The 25,505-nt window shown below is 46.8% G+C and overlaps 11 protein-coding genes across 11 annotated transcripts; 3 read left to right on the top strand and 8 right to left on the bottom strand.

Annotated features, from left to right (window-relative positions):
- Positions 1 to 164: 164 nt before the first annotated feature.
- On the bottom strand, positions 165 to 1,877 carry N7495_002535 (MFS general substrate transporter; the record flags this gene model as incomplete). Its single annotated transcript, XM_057205204.1, has 2 exons — positions 165 to 1,452; positions 1,717 to 1,877. The coding sequence occupies 2 exons, from the start codon at positions 1,875 to 1,877 to the stop codon at positions 165 to 167; spliced, it is 1,449 nt and encodes a 482-aa protein (XP_057065811.1).
- Positions 1,878 to 2,721: 844 nt separating this feature from the next.
- On the bottom strand, positions 2,722 to 4,659 carry N7495_002534 (putative MFS multidrug transporter; the record flags this gene model as incomplete). Its single annotated transcript, XM_057205203.1, has 7 exons — positions 2,722 to 3,278; positions 3,328 to 3,375; positions 3,453 to 3,698; positions 3,756 to 3,885; positions 3,943 to 4,356; positions 4,433 to 4,581; positions 4,644 to 4,659. 7 exons carry the CDS (start codon positions 4,657 to 4,659, stop codon positions 2,722 to 2,724), a joined length of 1,560 nt encoding a protein of 519 aa, XP_057065810.1.
- Positions 4,660 to 5,388: 729 nt separating this feature from the next.
- On the bottom strand, positions 5,389 to 7,800 carry N7495_002533 (uncharacterized protein; the record flags this gene model as incomplete). Its single annotated transcript, XM_057205202.1, has 7 exons — positions 5,389 to 5,903; positions 5,965 to 6,246; positions 6,305 to 6,424; positions 6,480 to 7,060; positions 7,125 to 7,219; positions 7,274 to 7,517; positions 7,583 to 7,800. 7 exons carry the CDS (start codon positions 7,798 to 7,800, stop codon positions 5,389 to 5,391), a joined length of 2,055 nt encoding a protein of 684 aa, XP_057065809.1.
- Positions 7,801 to 8,611: 811 nt separating this feature from the next.
- On the bottom strand, positions 8,612 to 10,052 carry N7495_002532 (Zn(II)2Cys6 transcription factor domain-containing protein; the record flags this gene model as incomplete). The annotated part of the gene is made up of 3 exons (XM_057205201.1): positions 8,612 to 9,430; positions 9,494 to 9,889; positions 9,936 to 10,052. The coding sequence occupies 3 exons, from the start codon at positions 10,050 to 10,052 to the stop codon at positions 8,612 to 8,614; spliced, it is 1,332 nt and encodes a 443-aa protein (XP_057065808.1).
- A 473-nt stretch (positions 10,053 to 10,525) lies between these two features.
- On the bottom strand, positions 10,526 to 12,641 carry N7495_002531 (putative flavin-binding monooxygenase; the record flags this gene model as incomplete). The annotated part of the gene is made up of 5 exons (XM_057205200.1): positions 10,526 to 10,681; positions 10,733 to 11,186; positions 11,262 to 11,797; positions 11,855 to 11,961; positions 12,023 to 12,641. The coding sequence occupies 5 exons, from the start codon at positions 12,639 to 12,641 to the stop codon at positions 10,526 to 10,528; spliced, it is 1,872 nt and encodes a 623-aa protein (XP_057065807.1).
- A 563-nt stretch (positions 12,642 to 13,204) lies between these two features.
- N7495_002530 (uncharacterized protein) lies at positions 13,205 to 17,377 on the bottom strand (the record flags this gene model as incomplete). Its single annotated transcript, XM_057205199.1, has 6 exons — positions 13,205 to 14,023; positions 14,065 to 15,571; positions 15,629 to 16,433; positions 16,488 to 16,690; positions 16,748 to 16,866; positions 16,922 to 17,377. The coding sequence occupies 6 exons, from the start codon at positions 17,375 to 17,377 to the stop codon at positions 13,205 to 13,207; spliced, it is 3,909 nt and encodes a 1,302-aa protein (XP_057065806.1).
- Positions 17,378 to 18,504: 1,127 nt separating this feature from the next.
- N7495_002529 (basic secretory family protein) lies at positions 18,505 to 19,402 on the top strand (the record flags this gene model as incomplete). Its single annotated transcript, XM_057205198.1, is given in 2 exon segments — positions 18,505 to 18,729; positions 18,749 to 19,402. The coding sequence occupies 2 exon segments, from the start codon at positions 18,505 to 18,507 to the stop codon at positions 19,400 to 19,402; spliced, it is 879 nt and encodes a 292-aa protein (XP_057065805.1).
- A 473-nt stretch (positions 19,403 to 19,875) lies between these two features.
- On the bottom strand, positions 19,876 to 21,081 carry N7495_002528 (mitochondrial 54S ribosomal protein mL44; the record flags this gene model as incomplete). Its single annotated transcript, XM_057205197.1, has 1 exon — positions 19,876 to 21,081. One exon carries the CDS (start codon positions 21,079 to 21,081, stop codon positions 19,876 to 19,878), a length of 1,206 nt encoding a protein of 401 aa, XP_057065804.1.
- A 273-nt stretch (positions 21,082 to 21,354) lies between these two features.
- N7495_002527 (uncharacterized protein) lies at positions 21,355 to 21,749 on the top strand (the record flags this gene model as incomplete). Its single annotated transcript, XM_057205196.1, has 3 exons — positions 21,355 to 21,377; positions 21,436 to 21,618; positions 21,692 to 21,749. 3 exons carry the CDS (start codon positions 21,355 to 21,357, stop codon positions 21,747 to 21,749), a joined length of 264 nt encoding a protein of 87 aa, XP_057065803.1.
- A 140-nt stretch (positions 21,750 to 21,889) lies between these two features.
- Positions 21,890 to 23,208, bottom strand: N7495_002526 (uncharacterized protein; the record flags this gene model as incomplete). Its single annotated transcript, XM_057205195.1, has 3 exons — positions 21,890 to 22,749; positions 22,810 to 23,097; positions 23,139 to 23,208. The coding sequence occupies 3 exons, from the start codon at positions 23,206 to 23,208 to the stop codon at positions 21,890 to 21,892; spliced, it is 1,218 nt and encodes a 405-aa protein (XP_057065802.1).
- Positions 23,209 to 23,578: 370 nt separating this feature from the next.
- On the top strand, positions 23,579 to 25,399 carry capA (adenylate cyclase-binding protein; the record flags this gene model as incomplete). Its single annotated transcript, XM_057205194.1, has 4 exons — positions 23,579 to 23,625; positions 23,752 to 24,007; positions 24,060 to 24,361; positions 24,418 to 25,399. 4 exons carry the CDS (start codon positions 23,579 to 23,581, stop codon positions 25,397 to 25,399), a joined length of 1,587 nt encoding a protein of 528 aa, XP_057065801.1.
- Positions 25,400 to 25,505: the final 106 nt, after the last annotated feature.

Below are 25,505 nucleotides of genomic sequence, written 5' to 3'. Positions count from 1 at the left end.
GGGGCTGTCATTGATTAAGATTAATAAGTTTGAGGAGATATTATCTTAAAACTAATAAAAAAAGTCGAAAGAAATGTTTGTAACCTCCACTGTCTTTTAAAGCCGAGTTGTATCATAACCGTGAGGTCTGCGTAAATGCATATAGTCGGTGTATGCCACCATCTTTAGCTTCCATCTTTTTCGACAGTAGTTTTTTCATACATGCTCATACTGTATTGTGCAAATTTGCTGCGCTCCCGAATCGATTTTCCATGTCGCTGAAACAATAATGGAATCACGCTAAACACGGTCATCGTGGAAGCTAAAATAGAGACAGACACGTTTGCCCCAAGAGCTTTAAACATCATAGGTGCAAATAAAGGGAACGTGGCCGACAGTATTGACCGCATAAGCGCGTTCGCTGCGAAAGCGCTGGACGAATACGACAGATAGCTATTGGCCATGTACCCTGTCAATACGATCGCAATCTCATTCCGCCCATAGCCAACCACAAGCAATGAAATGACGGAAAAAATCCAGTGTACATTGTGAACATTTGGGGGAATTGTCCAAGCAAAACACCATAGAGCGGCTGCTAGTGCAGGGGCTGCAAAAACTAATCCTTTGAGTTTGTGTTCAGGAGAAAGCGAATGCTTCTCCTTGCAATATGCGTTGGCTGTCTGGTATTCAAGAATTCGGCCTGGTATATTGAATAAAAATCCGAGACCAATTGCAAGGAACGGAAGACTGGATTTTTCTTGACTTAGACCCATAGCTTGATAGATAGTCGGCAAAGCTTCAGTAAAGAGGTAGATGATTGCCATAGCAGTGCCGCCCATGATAGAAACAGCGAAGACTATAGGCTCAGTGAAGAGAAGTCTCACTGGTCGGAAAAGGTCATTCTTCACGAATTTCTGCCAGTCTGGCACACTGTCTGGGTTGAAGGCTTCTAGAGAGTGCATACCAGTTTGCTTGCGGAGAGTATCGACCTCACGTTCTAGCAGCAATGACGGTCGTGATTCCCTGATTGACAGAAGAAGGAAAGCGATAGCTGCAGTCACAATGGCAGCTACATAAAAAATCCAATTCCTACAAGTCGATGTTAGCAAGATGCCTGACTTGGTGGTGAGATATCTGTCGTACCATCCCCATGCCAAGGTAATATACGTGCCCATGACTGGCCCCATCGCCACTCCCATATTGGCGACTCCAATATACGATAGCATCATCCATATTCGAGCTTTTGAGTTGAACATATCCTCTATGCTTCCTGTGATAATACTGGTTGGTATCGCTGAAAGAACTCCTGTGACGAATCGCCCAACTACAGCAGCAGCTGGAGACTCAACTGCGCCGATCATCGCACATAAACCACTGTATAATACGGTGCTGCCTATATACAGCCTTTTGCGCCCAAAGCATTCTGAGTAAGGTGGAAATATAATACCACCTATCCCTTGACCGAGTAGATACCTGCCTTCGATTAGTAGTGTTTATATGTTGTTGCGGTAAAGGAACCCACGTCGACACAAAAAGAAATTGAGCTAATGTTGCCCCAATTCCGAGTTTCTCTTGGCCATATCTCGCAGCTGCTGACTGGATCTCAAGGTTCAGTACAAGCTAGTGTAGTATGATTATTATTGAAGTAACGTACCCCGGAAGTACTAATCGCAGTCCTATCAGAAGAATTGTCAGTAAATATGAAATCAATGTCATTGTGCTGGTTGTCGCGCATACGTATAGAATTCCAGGAGTGTAATCAATCCAATGTCGTATATCTTCCTTGAAATCCTCCAGTTTCTAGGGTGCTTCGGGTTTGTTGAAGCCCAGCGAATGTATCCACTGTCTGGGTCCAATTCCAATTGAAGGTCTCGAAGAGCGAGCTGAAGGGTGGACATTTCATGCGCGTTTCACTATAGTCGGGGTTCCGCAAATTGAAGCCTTATATTAGCCAGTACAATGCTGTTTGTAACCCGGTGAGTCTATCGAAGGCACGATAAGAGGAACAACAGTAGCCAAAACAGTAATATATAATCCTAGATTGTAAAAACAAGTGACGTCACGTTAAGAATGATTTAGACACATACTATTGAGTGCCCCTTATATTTATGTCTTTAGTCGTTATGCGGCGATCAAGTTGTGTTTAGGTCCCAAATTCCGATACGCTGTATGCGCATTCCGATAATGCCCTGGCACGTTCTCCATGTCTATGTCCAATCAAAGGTTCAAAATCCCCTAGCAAACATTATTTTGCATAGTCTAACCTCGCGCCAGTTTATTTGGTATCTTTGCTACTTCGATGTGGGTTTTTGCTCTACATATCTTTACTGAGTTTATGTAAAAAAAGACTTGTACATCACTTTCTAGCTACGTATGAGGTGAGTTTATCTAGGTGAGTTTATTTAGTTGAGTTTATCTATGATGTTAGCGTGCTAAATTTAATGCATCTGCAAAATTTCATAGGAGCTCAATAGGTTCTAGCCTCGGTATAGTCAGGCTGGTTCAATTTAAACCTTCCAAGGCTGGGGCTGGAGCCCTTGAGTTTAATTAAATGAGCAAATTTGCATTAAAATTCTTATTAACTCCAAGCAATTACCTATATGAATGATTATGCAGGTTATCCCGAAAGGCCAGATCACTAAAAGTTCTAAAAAACAGAGACTCAGTTCAAAAATCCATCACGGTCATCATAAGTTACCTGGACAATCTCTAGAGTAGTCTCTAGGACTAAATTCAAGCATTTTATACCTCTTCAGGTGTTCTTGTACTATTTGCCGCCTTGAACATCTCCTGCTCCAGCAATAGCTGACAAAAAGGACTTCTCTTTCGAATCGACTTGCCGTAATATAATAGTGCAAAAGGAATAGGAAGAAAAGCCAGACTAATAAAACCCAGGACCGATGTTGCCCACGAAACACCGAGATTTGCGTACATCGGATCTGCCGCAAGAGGCAGGAGTGCACCAGCAATGCTGCGCAGGATAACAGAGGCTGCAAGTGCACTGGCAGAGTAGATTCTGTAGGCATCGGTGACGTATGTTAGCAGAGATATGAAGGTCGTTTGATAGGCAAGTCCAAAAAGTACGCCTGATAACACAGGGGCAATCCAATGAATACTAGATCTTGCCGACCATGCGAGCCAAAAGAGGCTAATCGGAAGACAAGCAGCAGAGACACAGGACAATGGAAGCCGATGCATTTCTGCCCCGGATGCCCAGGCTTTTCCTGCATTCTTGGACTTTTCGTAGAATTGATCGTAGTAAATGGCAAACAGGGAAGATGTTCCAGCGCCAACACCAACTGTCACTTATTAGCAATATAATCAGTCTATTCGATAAAATCAACATACTGGGAATGTATGTAAGAGAGGTCATGGCAACATTGAAGTTGTAGGTTCCTTAATCTCAAAAGTTAGCTTCTCAATCTTGTTCTACTTGAACCACCGACATGTCGGGAGTTAGCAAGCCAGCTTACCCTCGAAAATGATGGGATATGCTTGGAAGTAAAAGAACACCATACTCCACGCTAGAGCAATATAAAGAGCCGTAAAAAGAACAATTGGCTCAAAAACGAGCATTGAGAGAGGACGAGTAGCGATTTGTGTCATGGTAAAAGACGTATCGGTCTGCTTGAGCTCTTGCGAAGAAAAGTAACGATTGCTGTTTGTCTCCTTTCTCAACTCTGCCGCTCTTTTCTTGAGCAAAACAGGTGAGAACGTTTCTTAACACGTATAATATGTGAGTAAGGATCTTCTGAATGCAGTGGAGAGTATCTTACCAGAGAGGAAACAAAGACCAATCCAGCTAAGACCACTCAAGATGAAGTCGATACGAAATGACCATTGCCAGCCGTATTGGACGGAGCATCCCGAGATAATAGGACCAATGATTGGACCAAAGCTTGCAGCCTTGAAATAAGTTAGTACCGGAAGATGTAAAAGGTAGATGTCTTGAGGAAAGCATACTCCCATGTATAGTGCCATAGCATGGCCACGAGTTTTCAGATCGGAGAACAAATCAGCATAAACGCCACCAACGACAGTCTGTGGGGATGCAGACATGATTCCACAAATAGCCCGGAATACTAAGAGTGCTGCCCAATTAGGTGCTAGCGAACAAGCCAACGTTCCAAGACAAAAGACACTGAAAGACCAGAAGAGAACAGGTTTTCGACCTATCGTCTCACTCATTGGGCTGAACACCATAGGTCCGACGCAGTATCCGATCAAAAAGATGGCAGTTGGTAGCACCTTTTCTCCGCTTCCAGATTTGTTGAAGTCTTGCATGATTGTAGGAATTGCATTACTCGGTAATGAAGACGATAAACCGCTATTGAGCACAGCGAAGAGTGCGATGACTGCATTGCACACTTTTTTATTCTAGAAAAATGCTTTATTAGCACTATTCCAGATGAAGCCTCACAATAACGCGCCTGGCTAGAATATTGGAGCTTACGATAGACCAGTTGTTTGGATTGGCGAAAGAATCATCTGAGAATTCAACTAATATTTCGTCCGATGAGTGCTCGGTGAGCGTGTAGTCTCTATTCTCGTGTGGCTCAGTCGTTGAGGAGGAAGCCTCCCTGATGAAAGAATGGCCTTTGTCTACATGATGTTAGGGGATGCTATCAAAACATGTACAAGTACCGGATTGGTCTAAATCGTACCTGAGATAATCTTCATGGCTATAGAGCTTTTTGAAGGGTCTATAATCACTGCCAAAAAAAATGAAAAAAAAGAAGAAAATTAAAATAGAATTATGTTGATCATGTCACCAATTCAAACAGATTTCAACTTAGAATTTTGGAAAAGGGCATCTGGGCAGGGAGAACCGGAAGTTATATGAAGAAATAAATATTTTCTCCAAAACCGATGGACCCCGAATATTCGGCATAAAATCCGAGTCCCATTGTCTAGATCTGATGGACCTATATTTTGACTCATTTGTTATGAGCACTTAGCACTTACCGATCGAAATGGTTCCTATACTTCGTACTTCAAAATTTCTTAAAGCGGGACCGGCGCCGGACCGGATCCGTTGATTAGGGTTGATGGCAGTCGGCGCCGGTAAGGGACCGGCCATTTTGGTAGGCTCATATTCCTCGAATCTTGAGCCATTAAACGTTTACGGCTACGATTTGCGTTTGCAGATGTCAATGCTAATCCACTATTCCATGAAAAGGATAGCATATGGATGTGTACTGCGTTGCGGCCCAATATATCGCAGTCCTTTGTAATGTGTTGTTATAGTTGACCTCGGGATGAGGGCCGCGACTATTTGGTCCATCATTGTAGATCAAATGAAGTGGACACTTGGGAAATCCTTCGCATTATGCTGGGCTTAACAGAACCGAAAGCTTTATAAATTGGATTCCAAGGTTTATTATCATACTATAGAATTAATCTTGCTTTCTATTGAGGTAAAGAGGGCATCATGGGCAAGAAGTCAAAAATGTCGTTCTGTCCTTCCTCAAATAGACCAAAAGAGTCGGCAATAGAGTTAGACATTGTCCAATTCGGGGCTTCCATAGTGTTGGGTAGTCTTGCAAGAGTTCCAGCGGCATCAATACCTGTCATGGGGACCATATTCGGGTCTTGGTCACTCGGAAGAGCCGAGTCAGGTCGATACTGAGGGTCATCCAAAGGCCCCACATGAGCTGCATTAGGCATCTGACTATATGGACCCGTGTAGGAGGTTATGTGTCCATACCTTTGATCGGACGGTCTGGGCCTGTCTGATCTGTCACTGCTTCGTTGCTGGCTGGCAATCAAGGCTCGGGCATAGTTAACGAAGACAGATACAGTGCGGTGAATGTCCGGGTATGGCGGTTGCTTCAAAAATTCACAGATCCTTTCTGCTCTTTCTAGAAGAAGACTTTGATCAATAAGGTTTGGTCGCCACCTAGCTATCCGGACAGCAAAAGTAGCTAGCTACGAGTCAGTTTCCTGCAGAGTAGTTAAGTTTAGAATTGGACCAACAATACTTACTGACAAAAGCCATGGTCAAAGCGGGATATGTGGGAGCCCATGGCAGCTGGCACCTGTATGCAGGCTCATTGATCAGAAACGCCAACTGGTCCATAATTGTCGTAACGAGAGTTTGCCAAAGATTCATTACGCTTTCGTCTATCATTTCAGAGTCGGAGTTGGAGGAGCTAGTTTGTAACTTTTGGATGCGAGCCAAGGATGCGCATAGTACAAAGATCCTGGCATATGTAAGCATAAGTTTCAGGCTACTGCGCTGGAACGCTCCAGCATGAAAGCCGTTATCTAAAATCGAGAGTCAGTATCAACAATTCTGAGCTATGACTGCTGAGAGCGAACATACTGTCATGGAGATTATCCCAAGTTGTCCACCAGTTTTGCAGTCTTTTCATAATTCCAGGTAATTCTATAGAAATGACATCACGAATCGTCCCTGAATTTTCCAATATAATGCGCGATTTAGCTGAAACCACGTGTTAGTCAATGAATTGAAAAAGAGGCATTTGATGTATTCGAACCTCGAAGTTGGTGAAGTTCGATGATACAGACTGTTCGCATATCACAAGGTAGAGAAAGCGGGTAGTCAAGGAACTTGCGCAATTTCATTACATCCACCTCGCCAATACGAGACTTGCGGCCTGTACCTGAAGCCACATCTAGTTCCAGTGTGAAACTGATAAGCCAAGTTCGTGTTTGCCACACCAACTGTCGATCTGCCATTGAGGCAGATAGAGAGCTGCGAGGTACATTTTCCTGCGACAACAATGTGTCCAATGATTTCTCCAGCCCAGAGTCCAAGGCTGTGCGTAAAATGAGGGCAGTTGAAAACCAGGATTTCTCCGAGTAAGCAGCGAGGAGAATCATTCCCTGAACAGTTTCAAGCTTTGTAGGGCGTTCAAAAAAACTATCTTCAGCCAGACGCTGCGCTTCATCTTGCAATACACGTTGCATATGTGTATCACTACGCAAGTCGACCACAGCTCGACTAGCCAGGTACATAATAACAGTAAAGCAAAACAAAGAGCGTGACCGTATAGAGTCGAATGTATCCCGAATAGGATCAAACAGAGGTAAATAGTGCTTACTACCACATGAAAAGCTAAAAAAAAGGATCAGCTACTCTAGCTTTCCAAGACTGTTTGGACTTCCTTATAACCACCTACCGCTCGTGCATAACCCTAGCAAGTTCCTCAGTGATGATACCTCGAGCAATGATGTCGCCTCTCAGGTCGCCATTTGTCGAATGCTCCATAAGTATCTTCGAAGCAGATTAGTTTAAGTATCTTCAATAGAAGTATATCAAAAGACTCACACTGTTCGTGCCGAGTAGGTTTACTGACATCGAGTGAACTGCCGAAACAGGAGCAATCATGTCGTTTGGACTGAGTTGCTGTGATTCAGGGCCAGATTGATCCGTTGTTTGGGATCTTCGTAGATCTTCCAGCGCTGATGTAGCAGGAAGGGAGTCGATATTTGTGTCAAAAGTAGCATCGTGTCCGGCGACAGGAGAGTGATAGACACTGTGCTGCTCCCGTGGTGAAGCGACTGATGAGTAACTGTGAAAATTAGGGTTCTTTCAAAAACCAATAAGTTGAAATTAGCTCGTGGGATCGTAACTTACTGTCCAATGGTCTTTCTCCGACGTTCACTTCGTCGCCGGGTATTATCTTCAATAGGATCTAGAATACAGTCACGCCCAGTTGAGCGACATCGAAAGCATGGGACTTGATGCCGTGCATCACAGCGCATTTTCTGTCTCTTACACCATCGGCATGCTTTGAAGTGTCGGATCGGCACATTCTCCGCTCGAAAGACGATTTCCGAACCTCGCTCGCTCATGATTTTTGCAGGCCTAACGGGGTGCGGACACGCACACTGCTTTCCGGTTCATACTATTTTGACAAACAATTCCTCTTGATTGCCTTGGCTTTGACTCCCGAGTAAAAGCGCTGGAGAGCTAATGAATACCTCGAGTAACCTCCAGGCTGTGGATCGGCTCTTTTCTCCATTTGGGAAAAGTGTTTCCGGTCACGTGCCTGGATGGATCTAGATCTATAGAAGATTTGGCCGACTTGATGATTCCCCCTTAAAAAAGAATAGAAAAGGAAAAAAGATGGATAGCTTCGTTCCGCTCATGGATGGCTATCAGTAGTGCTAATTGAATCAAATGAGGTCTAAAAATTTCGTCAATAATTCAGTCATCAGTCGTACCTCAAATCTGGCAGACCGGGGCTGATCTTGGAAAGGTTTACCGTTTTATGGACTAGAAACTTAGGAAACTTGTATGACAGTTTTGATTTCATCGAGCGCCGATCTCGAACCTCATTATTGGTTGGCAGATTGATGGCCTTAACTACCAGACTATAGTGTCTTGGGATATAATAACAACGACTTTTTGGTTTTAGAAGTTTGATGCACACGCCCCACTTATTTACTTGAACGACAAATCCATCTTGATTCTGCCTCATTACATCGCCTTCCATGGTCAGAAGACTTGGATCCTCTTCATGTTCAAATCTACCTATGCATCATGTATAGAAAGTCATGCTCAAATGAAGTCATAATTCATTCAAATGCCAAATGATTTCTGAGTTTCTCAGTTGAAATTTCAAATTTCTGCATAATATCTGCTAATACTGGAATTTTTAATCTAAGTCTGACGCGTACTCATATCAGTGATCACCATTAGCCCACATTGTACCTTAGGTTGCTGCAACATTCTCTGAATATCCTCATCACCGCCATGGTATGTCTCCAAATACAAGCATGTTGCTTGGCATTCTAACCGTGCCCGCCTCATGGCCCACCACACAGAATTGCAGAGAGGAGAAAGCCAATAAAGGTAAATTAAAAGTGCCCGTGGGTCTTTCAGAAGTAGCAAGGTTCGAAAGGTCGGCTCCATGAAACTGAGAAAAGCAAGATATGCTGGCAACAGATCCTGCTTGTATTCAAAATCCCAAAATCGAACCAGAGTTGAGAGTGCAGTATAATAATTGTTCTGGGATAGATCGACTGATATATCTAATCCGCACAACTTGACAAACTCTTGGGGAATCTCGTCTATTGAGCAGTACTTTGGCGGCTGTGTCATTGCACGAAAATCGGTTGCCATTGGATGAAAGATGCTGTCTGATCGAAGGGGATTCGTGGCTTTCCAGATAGCCATCTTACCTTTACTCATATTCATCCAGTCAAGATCGCCCGCGTCAAAAGGTTTAAGTGGCCATGCCTCTGAGGGAGTCGAGGCATCAAGAGAAGTGACGCTGGCAAGACCTAGCATAGCAGCAGAGGCCCAGAGAGCATCTCGGTCCTCGGGCATGATTGGAGCGGACAGCTTTTTAGATAATAGTGCAGCAGCATGCGCACTGTGGTATGCCTCGGGAATTACCTTTTCCCTTCTCAAAGACGTGGACAAATAACTATCATGCATTGATGTGATTGCAAGAATGATATGCATCAAGAACGGATGCTATAGATAATCAGCCACGTCAGATCATAAAAGTCCCTTCGGGGCCTTTGAATAAGGTCTCACCTGAACGGCGAGTCTGACTACATCAGTCCGGTACAATTCACGAGAAGAAGTAGTTCCAAAACTGTCAACAGTACGGTGTTGGAATCTATCTAAACAAGCAAGACCATCCTTATCCAGTCGAAATGAACCATAACCATTTCCAACTATCAAGCATGGACTGAGAGGTATCGAGTCAAAGATTACATGGCCAAAAGAGCTTTCGAGGGGTGTCTTGCTTGTTTTTCGTTGTTCTAGCTGCAGCTGTTCAGCATGGGACGAATCATAATTGCAAGTCACGCCATATGATTGACACTTCTGACAGCATGGGTGTGCTTCGTCGCACTGTGAATTGTTATACTCTGCTTCAACCTTGAAATAGACTAATCCAAAGGCCAGTGATGACCTCAGAGGTCTAGGCTCTAACATTTGGACTATGGCATTTCTGATTTCAGTAAAGACTTACTTTGACCCGTCGCAGCTTACAATTCCGACAACCTCGCCGTGATTTAGTATGTGCTCGACGCAGCCGAGAGCTATGATTTCCGACTTCTAGTCCAGCGAAGGAAGTATTGGTACTCATTGAGAAAGGACAAATGTTTTAAATGTTAAATATTGAGTCTTGAGACCGAGATTGGGTTGTGAGTGATCAAAAGTGGAATAGAGTGGAAATTCTGCAAGCTGATGTCGCGGCTTTTAGCTTAACTCCAACGGCATTCGGAGATAACTGATTATATAATTATATAATACCAAATTTAAGGTTTTGATTCAACAAAGTGCTGACTGAGATAGAAAACAGGTTAACTACATTGACTACAACCATATTTAAGCCCATTTTGTCTACACAGGAAATTCGCCATACGCCCTTACTACGTCCACTAATTTTGCAGTTTAAACCACCAACTATTGATGTTAAATTGAACCATGTTATATGCTCACGATACCGGACTCGAATGAATGGCTCAAGAAGAGATGAAATGGTGGTCACTAACTATCTTGAACTTGATAAGTCTTGACCCTGTTCGGAACCTAGGCTACTAGGTACTTGATACGGTTCTATATCTTTACTTCGCTTTGTTGCTGCCTGATTCCCGTCGAAAGACCATTTTCAACCGCCTTGATTTGCAGGGCTAGGAACTTAGAGTAAATCCGACAAATAGCAAGGTTTCCTCCAAAATACCAGAATCCCTGCTGGCCACTGGGACGCCACACCTATGGCAAGGTTAGCTACTATCATGATACAATTAAAACAAAGAAGCTTACCCCGCGAAGTTCTCCCTCTTCGTCCAAGTCCCAAACATCCACACATCTATTGGCGATCTTATCACCAAGCACCTTACGCACAGTTGAACGCATGGTATCATATCCGGTAGCCAAGACCACAATATCTGCTGGAAGGCTACTGCCGTCTGCCAAATGCAGCTCTCGAGGCCCGAACCCATTGATGCCGTTGGGACTTTGCTTGATTTTGATCTTGCCATCTACGATGAGCTGACTACAACCAACATCAATATAGTACCCACCACCCCGAGTGTAATATAAGCACAGAATTCCTGCTCCGTTGGGGCCAAAGTCAAGTTTAAAGCCTGCACGACGAAGACCGTCAAGAGTTTCTTTGTCAGTAGCTGCGACACGCTGGGTAAAGTGTTCACCCAAGGCGAATTGCACAGGGTTTGGAAGGCTTTCAGATACGATATCTGCCTCTTCCGTTGGGGGACTGTCGCAAAAATTATCAATGTCAATGGGAGATTGATGAGAAGTGATATCGTGGAGAATAAAAGCGAACACTCACCCGCCATCCTCGTGCATTCCTTCGTGCATCATGTGGACTCCTTTATCGGCGCTGATCACATAGGTTCCACTGCGCTGTAACATTGTCACATCTGCTCCATTCTCGTAGTAGTTTTGAGCAATGTCGTGTCCACTATTACCAGTTCCGACAACAATAACCTTCTTGCCATGGACGTCGGACTCGGAAGCCTCACGATGTTGGCTGCCATGATACACCACGCCTTGGAAAGAATCCTGTCCTGGAAATTTTGGAATAAGTGCCTCGCCCGAGTGCCCAGTGCACCAGATAACATGGCGTGGATGGAGTGTACGCAGAGATCCGTCGCCGCGAGAGACGGTGATATTCCATGTGGATGTTGCGTCGTTGCGTTCAGCTGATGCCACGGATGTTCGGAGCCAGACATTGAGCTCCATGATGCTTGCGTAAGCTTCGAACCAGTCTCCAAGTTTATCTTTCGGGGTAAACTGAGGCCAGTTCTGCGGGAATGGCAGGTAGGCCATGTGGGTGAACTCAGCTGGGTCATGAGTAACAAGAGTCTGGAGATTATTAAGTGAGCATGTATAGGATACCATAAGATTTCTGTCGTTACTCACCCTGTAGCGATTGCGCCAGTTATCACCAATACGCTCCTGCTTGTCTACAATTAGACAAGAAAGACCAAGGCTCTGCAGCCGAGCACCCATATTCAGACCTGACTGCCCTGTACCATTAAACCAATGTCAAATTAACCCAGTCATTTCAAAATATCAGATGTTACTTACCAGCTCCAACGACCAAAACCACGGGCTCCTCATCCAAAAACTCCTTCTGTCGCTCCCGTCGCTCGATCCAAGTCCCACCAGCGAGACCACCAGGCATAGATTCAGTCGTCCCCTCGGGCCGAAGTTTACCAAGAGGTTCATCTACGCCCTTAAGTTTCTGTAAGGAAGTATACACAGCATATGCCTTCCATGGCCCACCCTCCGCAGTCTGCGTCAAGCGCACCATACCCGCACCCTTCCCAACGGCAGTCTCAAAAAAGAACATACTAGAAATCCAGCAAATTCCGTCTACGACATGCTCGAACTTCGGCTTAAATTGACCTTTGTCCTGCAGTTGAAAGTGAGAAAGTCGTGCCTGGCTCTGTCGCTTGCGTAGGACGTCTTGAATTTCAGCAGCTGTGTGCATAGTACGCATGTCCCAATCAAGAGCAATCATATCACGCCACCATGATTCTGAGTGAAAGAGGTTTATCAGATCAATGGAGTGAGGCTGAGACAGTTGGTTTTCCAGAGCTGTGAACCATTGCTGTATGATTGTACGGGGCTCAGAGGGTGATGATGCAGTCGTCGAAGGCAGATGGACAATGTGCGGGTTCCCACCTGTCAGTGTTGGTGCCATATTTGATATGAATCGAGATCGAAGTGGGAAAATAGGCTGCTTAGAGAATTCTGGGATTGTCGAGACTCAATGGATGCCGGCTTCTAGCTAAATAGTCCAGTGCCATTTTCTCAGTGCGGAGTATTGAATTCCAGGACCGAGTCTAGCCCATCTGAGCATTAGGACACTCAGTGATACGAAGTATACATGAGAAGGTCGGAGAAAACACCGAGATTGATGACCCGGGGAGGAATAGGTTTTCCGAGATCAGCGCTGATTTTCAATGCACAATGATGTGGTTTGGCGCTTTGAGAGGGGCAGCTTCCGGAATTACCAAGATAGGTATCTACGAGCTGACCTGTTATCAAATTGTAAGGTGACAATTCAATGCCAACAGACCGACTCAAAAAAGCATGGATCTATCTTCCTATCCTTCAATGCTGAAGGCAGACACTCATCTACCAAGGTAATTTTATGAAACTTTGGTTCTGTGCGCATAAGAATCGACGACGTGCGCCTTACAGTAATTACAAAGCTTAATGAAAAAAAGAGTAACCGAAGATATGTACATGATAAAAGTTCACTTATCGAGCGCGCGCCATGAAGTAAGTGAGGAGGTTGAGAGATCCTTCTCCAGCCGGCTGGGTCAGCTTTTGGACCCGATCTAGGCCAAATTTGAGGTTAAGCTGTGTACACAGCTCAGTAGCTGCCTTGCGCACGCCTGGACGAGCGTGGTTCAGTTGCTGACCAGCCACTGCACCGATACTTGCAAGGGTATCATCAGATATCTCAGATGGGCCTTGTGAAAGTGCCTGTTTAATGGTATTCATGCCCATGATCAATGTCCGAGACGCTTCCTCGCCATCCACCTCCTCCCCTAGCTCCATTGCTTGTAGTGCACCATCAATAGCTGACTGGGTTGGGATCAAGGAAACCAACTGCTCTTCCACCTCCTCCAGGCAGGTGACAAAATGAGAATTTGACTCGTAGTGATGACGAGTCCGAATGATAGCCGCCACTGCAGGCACATCATACTTATGGAACAGGTCGCTAGTTCGGAGAAGCATAGACCGTATGGTCGCCAGAATTTGGGTTTTCACATCGTGGTCCTTGCGACTGGTAGGAGCCGACTCCAATTCATTCAACAAGGCATTTAAAACTGCGTAGTAGTCCTTTTCGCGAGAAACAAGGTCTAGGCCGTGGTATTGAAAGAGACCTTGCAGCTTTCTATAGCCAGAAATATCCATCGTCTTCGCAGTAATTCGACTATTGGCCTTTTGAAGCATTTCTCTCGCATTGGCCGGGTCTTTGGATCGAGGGCTTGGGCTCCGGTGCCTCTCGGCCCACTTTCGAGCACGTCGAAGGGGGGTTGGACAGTCACCCGTGGAGATCCGAAAGGTGACCTAGCCTCCACGAGCCTTAAAACTGATTCATTCAGCGGCACCTCCTCCAAGGCACCTGTTTTAGGCGTCGATCGTGGGGTTGCGACCTTGGGCGTGTATGAAATTGCATTCTCTTTGTTGGGGGTTTTTGGCAAGCTATGTAATTCACTCACGGGATGCGAAGTAGAATCAAGTCTTACGCCTGGTCCGCTGGGCGTTGCTTGTGCCCGACTCCTAGTAGGCGAAGGGCTTCCACGGAGAGGTGTCCTATGCATTGGCGCTGGGAGACGAATTTCACTAGCCCCATCAGAGCCAAGCATTCCCATCCCCGAGCGAGGTGTTCTGGTAGACGTGGCCGCAGCAATTTGGTCTTCTACCATAGAGTCGATGTCACTCTCTTGATCATCGGCATGGTATGGAGACTTTATGGGAGTGGAAGGCTCAACGTGATCAATCGTAGGAGTCAATGGTTCAGTAGCAACGGGCGTGGTAGGATCCTCATATATGATCATTTCTTCGGGGTGGCTCTTCGCAGCAAACTCAGTGTCAGATACTAGATCAAAATGCTTTAACGGGGTTGCAGTTGCTGATCTGGGGAGATTAGGCTCCTCGAATGGCTGCTCCTCGAATGGCTGCTCCTCAAATTGCTGCTCCTCAAATGGCTGCTCCTCAAATTGCTGCTCCTCAAATGGCTGTTCCTCAAATGGCTGCTCCTCAAATGGCTGCTTCTCGAACGGCTGCTCCTCGAATGGCTGCTCCTCAGGCGGCTGTGGTTTTGATGCTTCCAAAGACTCTGGTTCTGGAACCAAGTCAAGATCAGGCTTCGGGGAGTCGCCATGAAGATATGATGATTGCGCCGCAGAAAGCGGGAGCCTTTCTAGAACAACAGGTGCAGGGGAATTCAATACCTCAGCTGTTATCGGTGGGTCGATATCATGGGGATGTGAAGATGGCTGATTTATCAAGCTTTCATTGGAGTCACTTGGGGCCAGGGTTGCTGCGTGAAGATCACCATGGGACTTTGATTTTGACAAGTCAAGCTTCTTAGGTTTTCCCCTGGTCGTACCCGTTTGACCGGGTCCCTCGTGGGGCCGAAGACGAGGCGGATTGATAGGTCTTGAAGATGGTGTTGATGTTTTCGACCGCACAGATCTCGGACTGACCGGCAGCTTGCTAGTCGTTTGGGCAGCTCTGGATTCCGGTCGACGAGCATAAGGGTCAGCAGTTGCCGGGCGACTCACCTCAGGTCGACGAGGCTTCATAGCAGGTCGCATGGGTGCAGATGACAAAGAAGAAAGAGGTGCGCCTGTAGGTACAGTCCTACTGGATGATTTGTGTCCAGCATCTGATGCTTGGCTTTCCGAGAGGGCAGACTGTGCAGAGTCTGGGCGAGAAGGCATAGCCGCCTTCCTACGAGCCGCAATAGCTTCTTTGAGGGCGGAGCGACTGACAGCTCCACCAGTTGCGCTCTTTGCAGGAGCCGAAGTTTTTGAGGTCACACTTGCATTTGGGTTTGACGAGTCCCTTTCCAAAAGACCGCGTGATTTGGCATCAAGGGTGTCCATAATCCTATATAAAATTAGCATATGTTTCTAGGCGTCAGATTCCCAAGCAATGAACACATACCCATCGGCTCTCTCGGGCCATACGCCATAGAATGTCCAGAATGTACTGCGCATTGCCTCTCGCACACCCGGGTTAGCATCGCCTAGTCCTTTCTTAATCGATTTCTCAACAAGATCCAGACCACCACCATGCTCGACAGAACCCTTATGGTTCGCCTGTCGGATAATCAAGGTCCGAAGCCATGCAGGCGCGAATAATCGCAGCTGTAGATTTTTATCTTGTGATGCCATGTGGACATGCTGCAAAAGTCGCACGTTGAACGTCACATTCTCAATAACAGCCTCAACCGTGGAATTCCCGTTCTGAGCCGCGATTTTTTTCAAAGATGCGCATAACTTTGTCAAGTTCTGCATGATGATCTCAACCATTGAGTCAATCTTTGGACCACAGACTCGGGCGATATCCTGCATCAAAAGGCAGCCATTGGTGCACAATGTTGTTCGGAGAGAGGTTGCTGCCTTGAAAATCCCGTCCAGGAGGGTCTTTGTGGCGCTGACAAAGGTCTGAGTGAATTCCTGAGGCGCATTACCGCGAGTGAGTCTTCGGAGAAGAATACAATTCTTCTCACGTTTAATCCAGTTTTCTTCAGATTCTTTGCCCTCGAACCAAGGAAGCATAGCACGCGTCATATCATCAATGTCTCTTGCTGAAGAGACAAGAAGCGGTTCTATGCTATCCTCTTCTTGGGGCAAGGTGCTTGGCGCCTCAGCTGGCGTCTTAGGTCTCATAAGTGGCTCTACAGATTTCGAGGCGGTCGATCTATCGTGGTGAGCTCGTGATACTGGTCGACCCTTGGGGGCTCTCGCTCTAGAATGACGTTAGAACAAATGTCAAAAGACCAATTTATTATAGAACATACCATCGTCCGTTACATCCACGGCGCGTGAACGCGAGGACATCACTGAAATTGGCCGATCAACTCGGGAAACGGGCCGAGTTGTACTCTCAGGCTCCGCAGCGCTAAGTCCAATGCCGGAAATAATAAAACTCGAAATTGATTTTCTCACTCCCCGAGCAACCAATTGTTTTTGTAAATCGGATTTTGCCCGAGCAGGAGCATTTCTAGATCATATGGGTAAGTATGGGGACGCAAGGAGATATCAAAGACAGTGAAGTTACCGGAAAAGTTCGACGACGACTAATCTTGCCGTATCTCGAACGGCACTGTCGGCGTCCTCCAAGCACGCAACCAGGGAAGGTACATACTGACGGAACATCAAGCCATGGTTTCTGGTCATCTGTAAGAATTTATGTCAGAATGGGAATTCACATAGAGCAGATTGCTGAACGTACATTCGACAACCAAAGTAGACTCATTTCTTTGGCGCGAGCATTTTTGCCCACAAGAGCACATTGAAGAACATTATATTCGACCTCATCGTTCGCAAGGGGCCATAGGTCAGTAAATATTGATGCAGACTGAGCTCGTACGCGCTCCCTATGATCACCAAGTCGGTCCAATAATATCGGATAGAGACTGCGTGACTGCGAAAGAATCCATTGCTGCTGGTCTTGGATCGTTAGGCGCTTCAGTAGGTGGCCCAATGTGGAAAATCCCGCGCTAGCAACGGAGGAGTGTTGTGAGGTGATGGCGAGCTTCAGCGCATCGAAAATGGTCTGAATGGCACCCTCTGGGACATTTTTTTGTTTGATATCAGACTTGATTCCGGTGAGATGAGAAACTTTGACGTCAGTGGAGAGATTGGGATTTTTGAAAGCAGCCAGGAGTTCCGCAGCCTTTGACTCCATTTTTTGGGGGGAAATATCTCGTGTCACCAATAGGACATAGGAGGCACCGTCGGATGATGGCAGGTGAGATTCGGATGGAGTGTTGTGTAGCAAGATTGAAAGGATGGATAATAGACAGAGAGTCTGTATGACTGTGTATTGAAATGTGAATTTGAAAGATTCAACTGTTTATTTCCGGTCAGTCGGTTACGGAGAAGGTGAACGAGGAAGGATGCGACCGCGCGACCGCGCTGCGACAAAACACGAAAAACAAGCGCGCACAAATACGACGCTAGAACCACGTAGCGATTGGATATCACTTACCAAGTCAGTGTGGACGTGAAAGAGAACGAGAGCGCGAGCGCGAATGAATGGTGGGATGGTCGGTTGATAAGCGCCGGAAGAAAGTTGAACAACAAGCATGGAAGGGGCGATAAGAGATAAGAACAAGAATATAGAATCAAGGGATTTCACAGAAATCGTAGATCAATTAAAGAGATACGAATTGATTAGAAAGATGACTGGCTTGTTTCTATGCTTTAGTACTGTCAGATGTTTATTTTTCAATTTGTGGTGGTTTATCAGCTTTGGTTGGGTTTGTATCCTAACCCAATATCTCTCTGGGGTTTGTTGATGTTAAGTGGTCGCAAAGGGCAACCACTCTATAGTCGTACAAACGGAGTATAACAACTGGCTCGAATCTGACAACGAGAGAGCCTACTCAATGATCACAATACTAATCATATACTTGATCTCCTTGAATAAATAAATCCTTGGTTAATCTGCTACTCTGAGTAAGGTCAGGTGACTGTCACAAAACTGACAACCCTTTAAAATCTTGACAGCCATAGAAGCTCTAAATTTAAAAGATTGATATCATTGTGTTATATTCAATTTTAGATTGATAACATTAATCGACGCTAACTGACAGTTAGACAGCCATATCTATTCCGTAGGCTGTGAAGAGCATTGAAAGAGGTGTCATTGATTGGACCGAGCGCAGGGCTCCCCACCTCCCGCATCTTATACTCTTACGCGGCTTACTCCTGAATCAACGTCAACAGAAACTCCCAGCAGAGAACAATTCACTCAAGTAGCAAATTTGTAAAGAAGCTCTCAAATACTGGTCGGAGTACAGAGGCTATAGCATGACTGAACTCGCTATGGCAACGGCAACAGCAACAGCCATCCCTAAGTCTAGCCCACTCAAGAAATCGCAGGATCAAAGACCTAACGAAGCCGACATCGCACAAAAGATACCTCGGCCCAAGCTGCGGCTTCATGTGCAGGAACTCCGTCATCCAGCATCAAGCGCTTTTCTCGCTCTTATTCCGGATGTTGCATCAACGCTCGATACAGCGCTCGGCAACATTGTCAGATATCTATATACAGCCAATCAGCACACCAGTGCATACGATAGCCAACCAGGCAGGAAGCTGTTTTTCCACCCTGTTATTCCCCCCAACACGCTCCGTAACTCTATTCCTTAGGGACTTTGAGGGCGTCGCTTATACAACTGGTAGCGACTTGGACGACGACCATAAAGAAATTCACCTCTCGCTTTCATACGTGCAGCACTGTACAGACGCATCTGCCAAGGCTGACCCGCTGCATGAGCTAGTAGGTGTTCTCACCCACGAGCTTGTGCACTGCTACCAACATACTGCACCCCCGAAGCCGAGTGCTGAAGAGAATGAGACTGTGCCTCGCCCACCTGGAGGACTCATTGAAGGTATTGCGGATTTCGTTCGGCTCAAAGCTCGTTTGGAGCCACCTCATTGGAAAAGACCCCAATCTGCTGCTGAGAGGCCGTCACAATGGGATGCTGGGTACCAGAATACTGCATACTTTTTGGCATGGCTTGAGGATGTGCGAGTTGGTTTGGGGGCGATTGGTATGTTGAATGATCGACTTTTGAGAGTTGGATATGTTGGTGAAAGTGAAGACGAACGAGTTCAGGGTCACAGTGGATTTTGGAATGGCTTATTTGGGGTCGAAGTTGCGGAGCTTTGGGATGAATATGGACATTATCTTGATTCTCTCTGAAAGCCCAAGAATAGACCTATATAAATTCCGAGTGGCGGGACCATATCGCGTGCTCTATAAAAAAACCGCAAATATATTTGGAATTTGAATTGATTTTTGAAGCACAGTAAATAGGGGAGCACCTCTATAATATAAATGCCCAAGGCTCGTAACCTTGTGCATCCCATTTTGACCGATTTCTAACTGAAGAATGGGGGGATTTAGCCAAATAAACAATACACAAGGACCTCAGGAGGTGACAGAAAAATGAAATCCAATAATGAAAATAAGAAGACACCAGATGAATCGAAGGGATCACAAATTCCCATATTGTACAGTATCCGGTCATGCAAAAAGACAGGAGAGGTGACTCTTATTCCTTTCGGCCTTTCTATGCGAAAACATAGGCGCACTAGAAAAGGAGGGATAGAGGACAATAAAGACATGAAATAAGACGGAATCATGCCCGTCTAGCGTGGCTTGAATAGAGCTTATTAAACAATCACTTCACCCAAGTCAACGTATGCAGGCTTCCAGGGAGTAGCACCCTCTTCCTCCATAGAGCTGGGGACCCGTACGTTGAGTGGGCTGTACAGGTACCAGCCCTTTAGTGCACTAAGAGATGCCCTCTCTCGGGCCTCAACAAGACTGGCTCCAGCAGCCTCACCCAGTTTATCCTGGCCAGAGAAAATGCCAACCAAAAAGACAGGATGTCTGCTTAGGCGACCAGTCTCACTGATTATCTTAGCGATGGGACGCTCGAAGTTTTCACGTGCACACAAGCGGGCCAGATCCCTGGAGGGCTGGGAGAAGTTGAATAGGCTTGAAATGTCAAGGTGTCGAGAAAGGAAGTGCTGCTCAAAGAACCGCTTGGCGGCTGTGCGACCAGCATGCAGGTAGATTGCGCCTACCACAGCACGGATGAAGGTGGAACTAGCCTCATCGGCGGTAACACCAGACTTTGACCGCTGAGAAGCCTGACCAAATTGATCATCATAAAAAATTTGTGAGGTGACTGTTTTCTTCCATTTCTTTTCAGCATATGGCCTTAATGAGCCTTTTTCCTCGAGCTCAGTACCAGGTTCAACCCGCTTGAACTGAAGTAAACCAGGGTCGACCTCTCCTCCGGGGATGGACGCGAAATCTACACCCCATTCCCGAGTCATGGATGCGAGGGTTTGGGGACCGACATAGGCGTATGTGGCTGCGAAGATGACACTCAGGGGAAGGCGAGGATAAGTGCAAATAAGGTGCTCGGTGGTGTAGGAGTTGAGAAGGTCATCGCCAAGAGTGGCCAACGATTTGTTGTTGAAATCGGAATTTGAATCCGCGGAAGCATCGACCAGTGTCCGCGCGAGTGTCTGAAGAGGTAATCGGGAGGGGAGGTAGAGTCGAGCGTGGAGGGCTGCAAGCTTAGCCGACTTGGATGCGGCTTCAACCGGAGGAGAGGGATATTGGAGTTCTGACTTGCGTTTGTGCATTTTTCGGATTTGGCGCTTCAGCTCTGCCGCAGCCTCATCCGCCGTAATTCCATTTTGAGATGTAGCTTGTGATTCAACTGCCGCAGCAGTTGAGTTGTGCCGACACCCGGCGGAGCAAAGTTGTTGATGCAATCTGTTAGTAGCCCGAGCCTGCGGCGCAAGGACGGTGCTGCTCCATCGTTGAAGCTGCAATCTCTTCATCTGGGCGGTAAGAGACATTAGCAGCAAAACAAAGGGAGAACACAGGTATCAATTGACCACGCTGCTTCAACAGATATGGAGATTGGTATCGCGGCCAATTTACGGAGCAAGAAAAGAGAAATTGTCGGTAGTCACGGGATCTGAAGTCGTGTGATCAAACGCTAGTCCTATATAGGAAATAATGCTTGGCATTCGACTCTCCAATCGACGAGCAGCCATTTCGGCTTCAACTGCCTAAGCTCGACCTTCTTTTTACATCCCAAACATACCCTCAATTGAATAATCTTCACAATGGGTGGAGGTGGAAAGATCCCGTATGTTTGAACCTGTCGATTTCCTTGATGATGTACGCTGACATATTACACTGCACAGGTACCCCAAGGAAGTTTGGTCCCCCGCTGGTGGTTGGTACGCCCAGCCGGCCAACTGGAAGGTCAACACCGCTGTCATGGGTGCCTTTGTTATCGGTGTCGCTGCCATTGCCTTCACCACTAGCGCCGACCGCGAATACCGCGATCGCATGCCTGAACCCGGCAGATTCTTCCCTAGCCGATAGTCAGTTTATCCCCCTCGATTCCATAGATTGAAAGTCGACCTTATACTGACCATGATGTCTTCGGGATCTTAGCTGGAGCCGACAAATCCGTGAACACGAGGCACAGCAGGCTGCAAAGAACGAGTCATAAGAAAGCGGAACCGGAATCTATAAGGCAGCGGCAGGAGAAGTCCCAAGATGGAACCTTTTCTTTTTGTGTTTTTTTACTATCATTACTATCATTCCCAGGCTGTACGAAAATAGAAGGGCGTTCCTTAAATCAGCTATTGATCATTTGGTCAAGAGATGTCTCTGAGGAGACTCTTCCACTGTCTTGAATAATCGTTGCGTGTACAGGCGGACTCGTTCCGTGAATTCAGATTGATTCCACATTTCCTTACCAGAGTTCTGAGAAATCTGCGGTACGCCAATCTGTTCAACCACAAACCCGGCAGCGACCGTTGCGCATATGAGAGCCATGGGCAATCCTCGACGCGTGCCCCATGAGTCCAGAGCAGTTTCCCAATTCCTAGAATGCGAGAGGATTGACTCGATCACTTCAAAAGGTTCTCGACCGACAGACACCATTCCCTGAGCTAGCGCACCTAAAAACGAATTGCCGGCACCCGTAGGATCAACTACGGCCGTAGTAACCGAAGTATCTGGTTGATGATAGGCAGGCAGCCAGATTTCTTGGGCCTTGGAGAAAGCATAACTTCCGTCTTTCCCTGCTCTGATTGCCAGGCAGCCGTCTCTATTTGGACCAATCCCAGACTCGATGATCCTCCGAATCAATTGTTGGCCATCTGGGCTGTCTTTAGTCCATTCAGGCTGCTCAAACAACATTCCCAGCTCCAGGTGATTAGGGCTGACCACATCAACAACTTTAATAGCAGCAAAGAACTTTTCTTGTTCTGCTGGTGTACACAGATCAGGCACTGGCTCCCAAACAAAGATGGGTCTCTTGGAAACATTCTCATTATTAGGGGTCTGGCCCGCCTTGCGTAGTTCCTCTCGCCGTTGCAGAATATCGTGAACAATAGAGATGCACCGTGATGAAGAGCAGACCATATGAAACGTCTGTGACCACACTTGCGCATCAGAGAGCATTGAGGGTTCTAGCCTCAGTTTCGGAGTGAGATACTTGAAGTCTGGATCGCGGTTACTCATATTCGTTCAAAACAAGTCTCCGACGTGATAGATTCATTTACCTCGTTTCTCATTTGGATGATAGCCATTCCAGCCTCGAGTTGTGAGCCTGCTGTGGTCTTCCCGGAACAAGCAGTCTGTATCCCAAGACCTGATCTCTGCAAGAGTCTCGGAAGGGAAGTCAGAACCAACGTCCACGATCCAGCTCACAGATCGAGCATACGTAGAGCCTGCAACTAGACGGGCACCTAGGACTGCAAATGATGCAGCACCTCCGAGAACATTCTTGACTCCCGGTCTAGAGCTCCCGAAATCAATGTCATCTGTCTCATAATATGTGAGAATCCGATCTGCGGGGCTTAGAGAGAAAACCCTGGAGAGAGAAGCATACCGAGAATAAACATTCCCAAAGTACAAAAGTCAACATCACCCATCTGATTATCAGCAACTATTTCAGACATAGCGTAATATGTATAATATCACAAGTATCAGATCAGAGGTTCAATTTATCCGGTGTTGGGGAATTGAGGTGGGCTAGTGGAGTATGTATTGGAAATACCGGCGATACACATGGTGCCCATAATCAAGGCTTTGATAGGCGTATGTAATAATACCGTTGGCTTGAGCTGCGGGATCTCATAGCTCTAGGCCTCCTTTACCTCCGTCTTTGTCTTCCTCACTTGAACTCCGTTCTAGTTTTTATTGACTGCGAGAACTTAGGTATTGCAGATTTACCTTTCTGCCCTCAGTCAATAGTCACCGTTCAATCGACCTCCTCCTTTCCTCAGACCAACTCACTTTCCCGCTCTCAGGAACTACGTGTTGCCCACCATGGCGAGTGGCGGCCATATGCATAATCTCACCACCCTCATCAAACGGTATGTATACTGTTCTCTGGTAGCTGCATCCCCTGTGCCCAGCTGCGTCCATGTTTCAATTTAGTCCAAGCTGTACCACGAGCGCCCCCTAGCAGATTTGACTGACTATGGCGCTCGCCCAAACAGGCTCGAGGCTGCAACCTCACGCTTAGAGGATATGGCAATGACTCTAGATGAACCTCATGCTTCCACGATTGCGGGAACTCCTACAACTCCTTTGCCCGTTGCAACTGTGACTCCGAAGCTCACTCCTCCTCCGCCGGCAACTCCTCCGCCAGCCCAAATCCCGCCGCAGATCCAGGACTTCGATGAATTGATTAAAGAGGATGTCCAGAAATTTGTTGACCTTGGTCAGAAGATTGGTGGTCTGGTGGCTGAGCAGGTAAGCCTCAAAGTGGACTGTGCTACTCACACATTGGCTCATGCTTGTTTAGTCGAAAGCGGTATTGCAAGCCTTCCAAGCCGAGCGCACCTACCTCTTTGTTTCGACAAAGGCCAAGAAGCCCGATCCCCAGCCTGTAGAGCTTGTGACAGACTTGCACAAGGCCTCAGACAGCATCAACAACATTCGGGAGTCTAACCGGCCTTCGCCGCTGTTCAATCACCTGAGTGCTGTCGCAGAGGGCATCGTTGCTCTGGGCTGGTTTTTCGAGGGAAAGCCAGCGGAATTCGTCACGGAGATCATTGGTGGTATCCAGTACTACGGAAATAAGGTGTTGAAGGAGTACAAGGACAAGTATGTATATGCCTTCTTCCTGGGCCAGAGAAATTTGTTTATTGACATATTAACAGGGACCAAACACACGTCGAGTATATCCAAGCGTACTACCAGAACTTCAAGTCTCTTTCAGCTTATCTCAAGAAACACTACCCCAAGGGCCTGACATGGAACGATGAATCTGGAGTTGACGCTCAGGTGGCTCTCAAGGAGATCAAGAGTGGTGCTCCAGCCGGCGCTAGCACCGGTCTACCACCTCCTCCCCCTCCCCCTGTTCCTGCTCTAAATGTCCCTGGTGGAGGCGGTGGCCCTCCCCCACCACCACCACCACCACCACCTCCCCTGGTCACCTCTCCGGCTCCTGCTCCAGGGACTGCCGCTCCAGACATGGGTGCAGTCTTCGACCAGCTCAACCAAGGCGAACAGATCACCTCTGGTCTCCGCAAGGTAGATAAGTCGGAGATGACACACAAGAACCCCGGTCTACGTGCGGGTTCAACCGTAGGCTCTCCTCGGGCCAGGTCTCCTGCTCCTAGCAAGAAGCCGAAGCCCGAGAGCATGCGTACCCGCAAGCCTCCGCGCAAAGAACTGGAGGGTAGCAAGTGGTTAGTAGAGAACTTCGAGGGCTCAGAGGATATCATTGAGATCTCCGCACAGCAGAACCATTCCATTCTGATCTCGCGCTGCAACAAGAGCATTGTCAAGGTCAATGGCAAGGCCAATGCTATTGCTATTGACAACTGCACTGGCCTTTCCATTATCGTGGAATCGCTTGTTAGCAGTCTTGATGTGATCAAGTCACCTAAGTTTGCTGTGCAGGTTGATGGTACCGTCCCAACTATTCTTCTCGACCAGGTCGATGGCGCTACTGTTTATCTTGGCCTACAGAGTTTGAACACCGAGATATTCACAAGTAAATGCAGTGCTGTGAACATCACTCTCCCACCTAAGGAGGGCACAGACGATGATACCAAGGAGTGCCCTGTTCCCGAACAGATCAAGAGCTACATCAAGGATGGTGTGCTGGTGAACGAGATCGTGGAGCATTCTGGTTAGAATTGTTTCGAATATCGTGGCCCTGTATGCTGACTCGACTGTAATTTCCTAATCACAGTTTGATTCTAGCCTTGATGTGGGTTTCATTCAGTGTTCTTCTATCGTT

This window comes from Penicillium taxi (genome assembly GCF_028828555.1).
Source record: "Penicillium taxi strain IBT 34144 chromosome Unknown utg000002l_segment0_segment0, whole genome shotgun sequence".
Taxonomy (NCBI): domain Eukaryota; kingdom Fungi; phylum Ascomycota; class Eurotiomycetes; order Eurotiales; family Aspergillaceae; genus Penicillium; species Penicillium taxi.
This window is presented reverse-complemented; position numbering and strand designations above follow the sequence as displayed.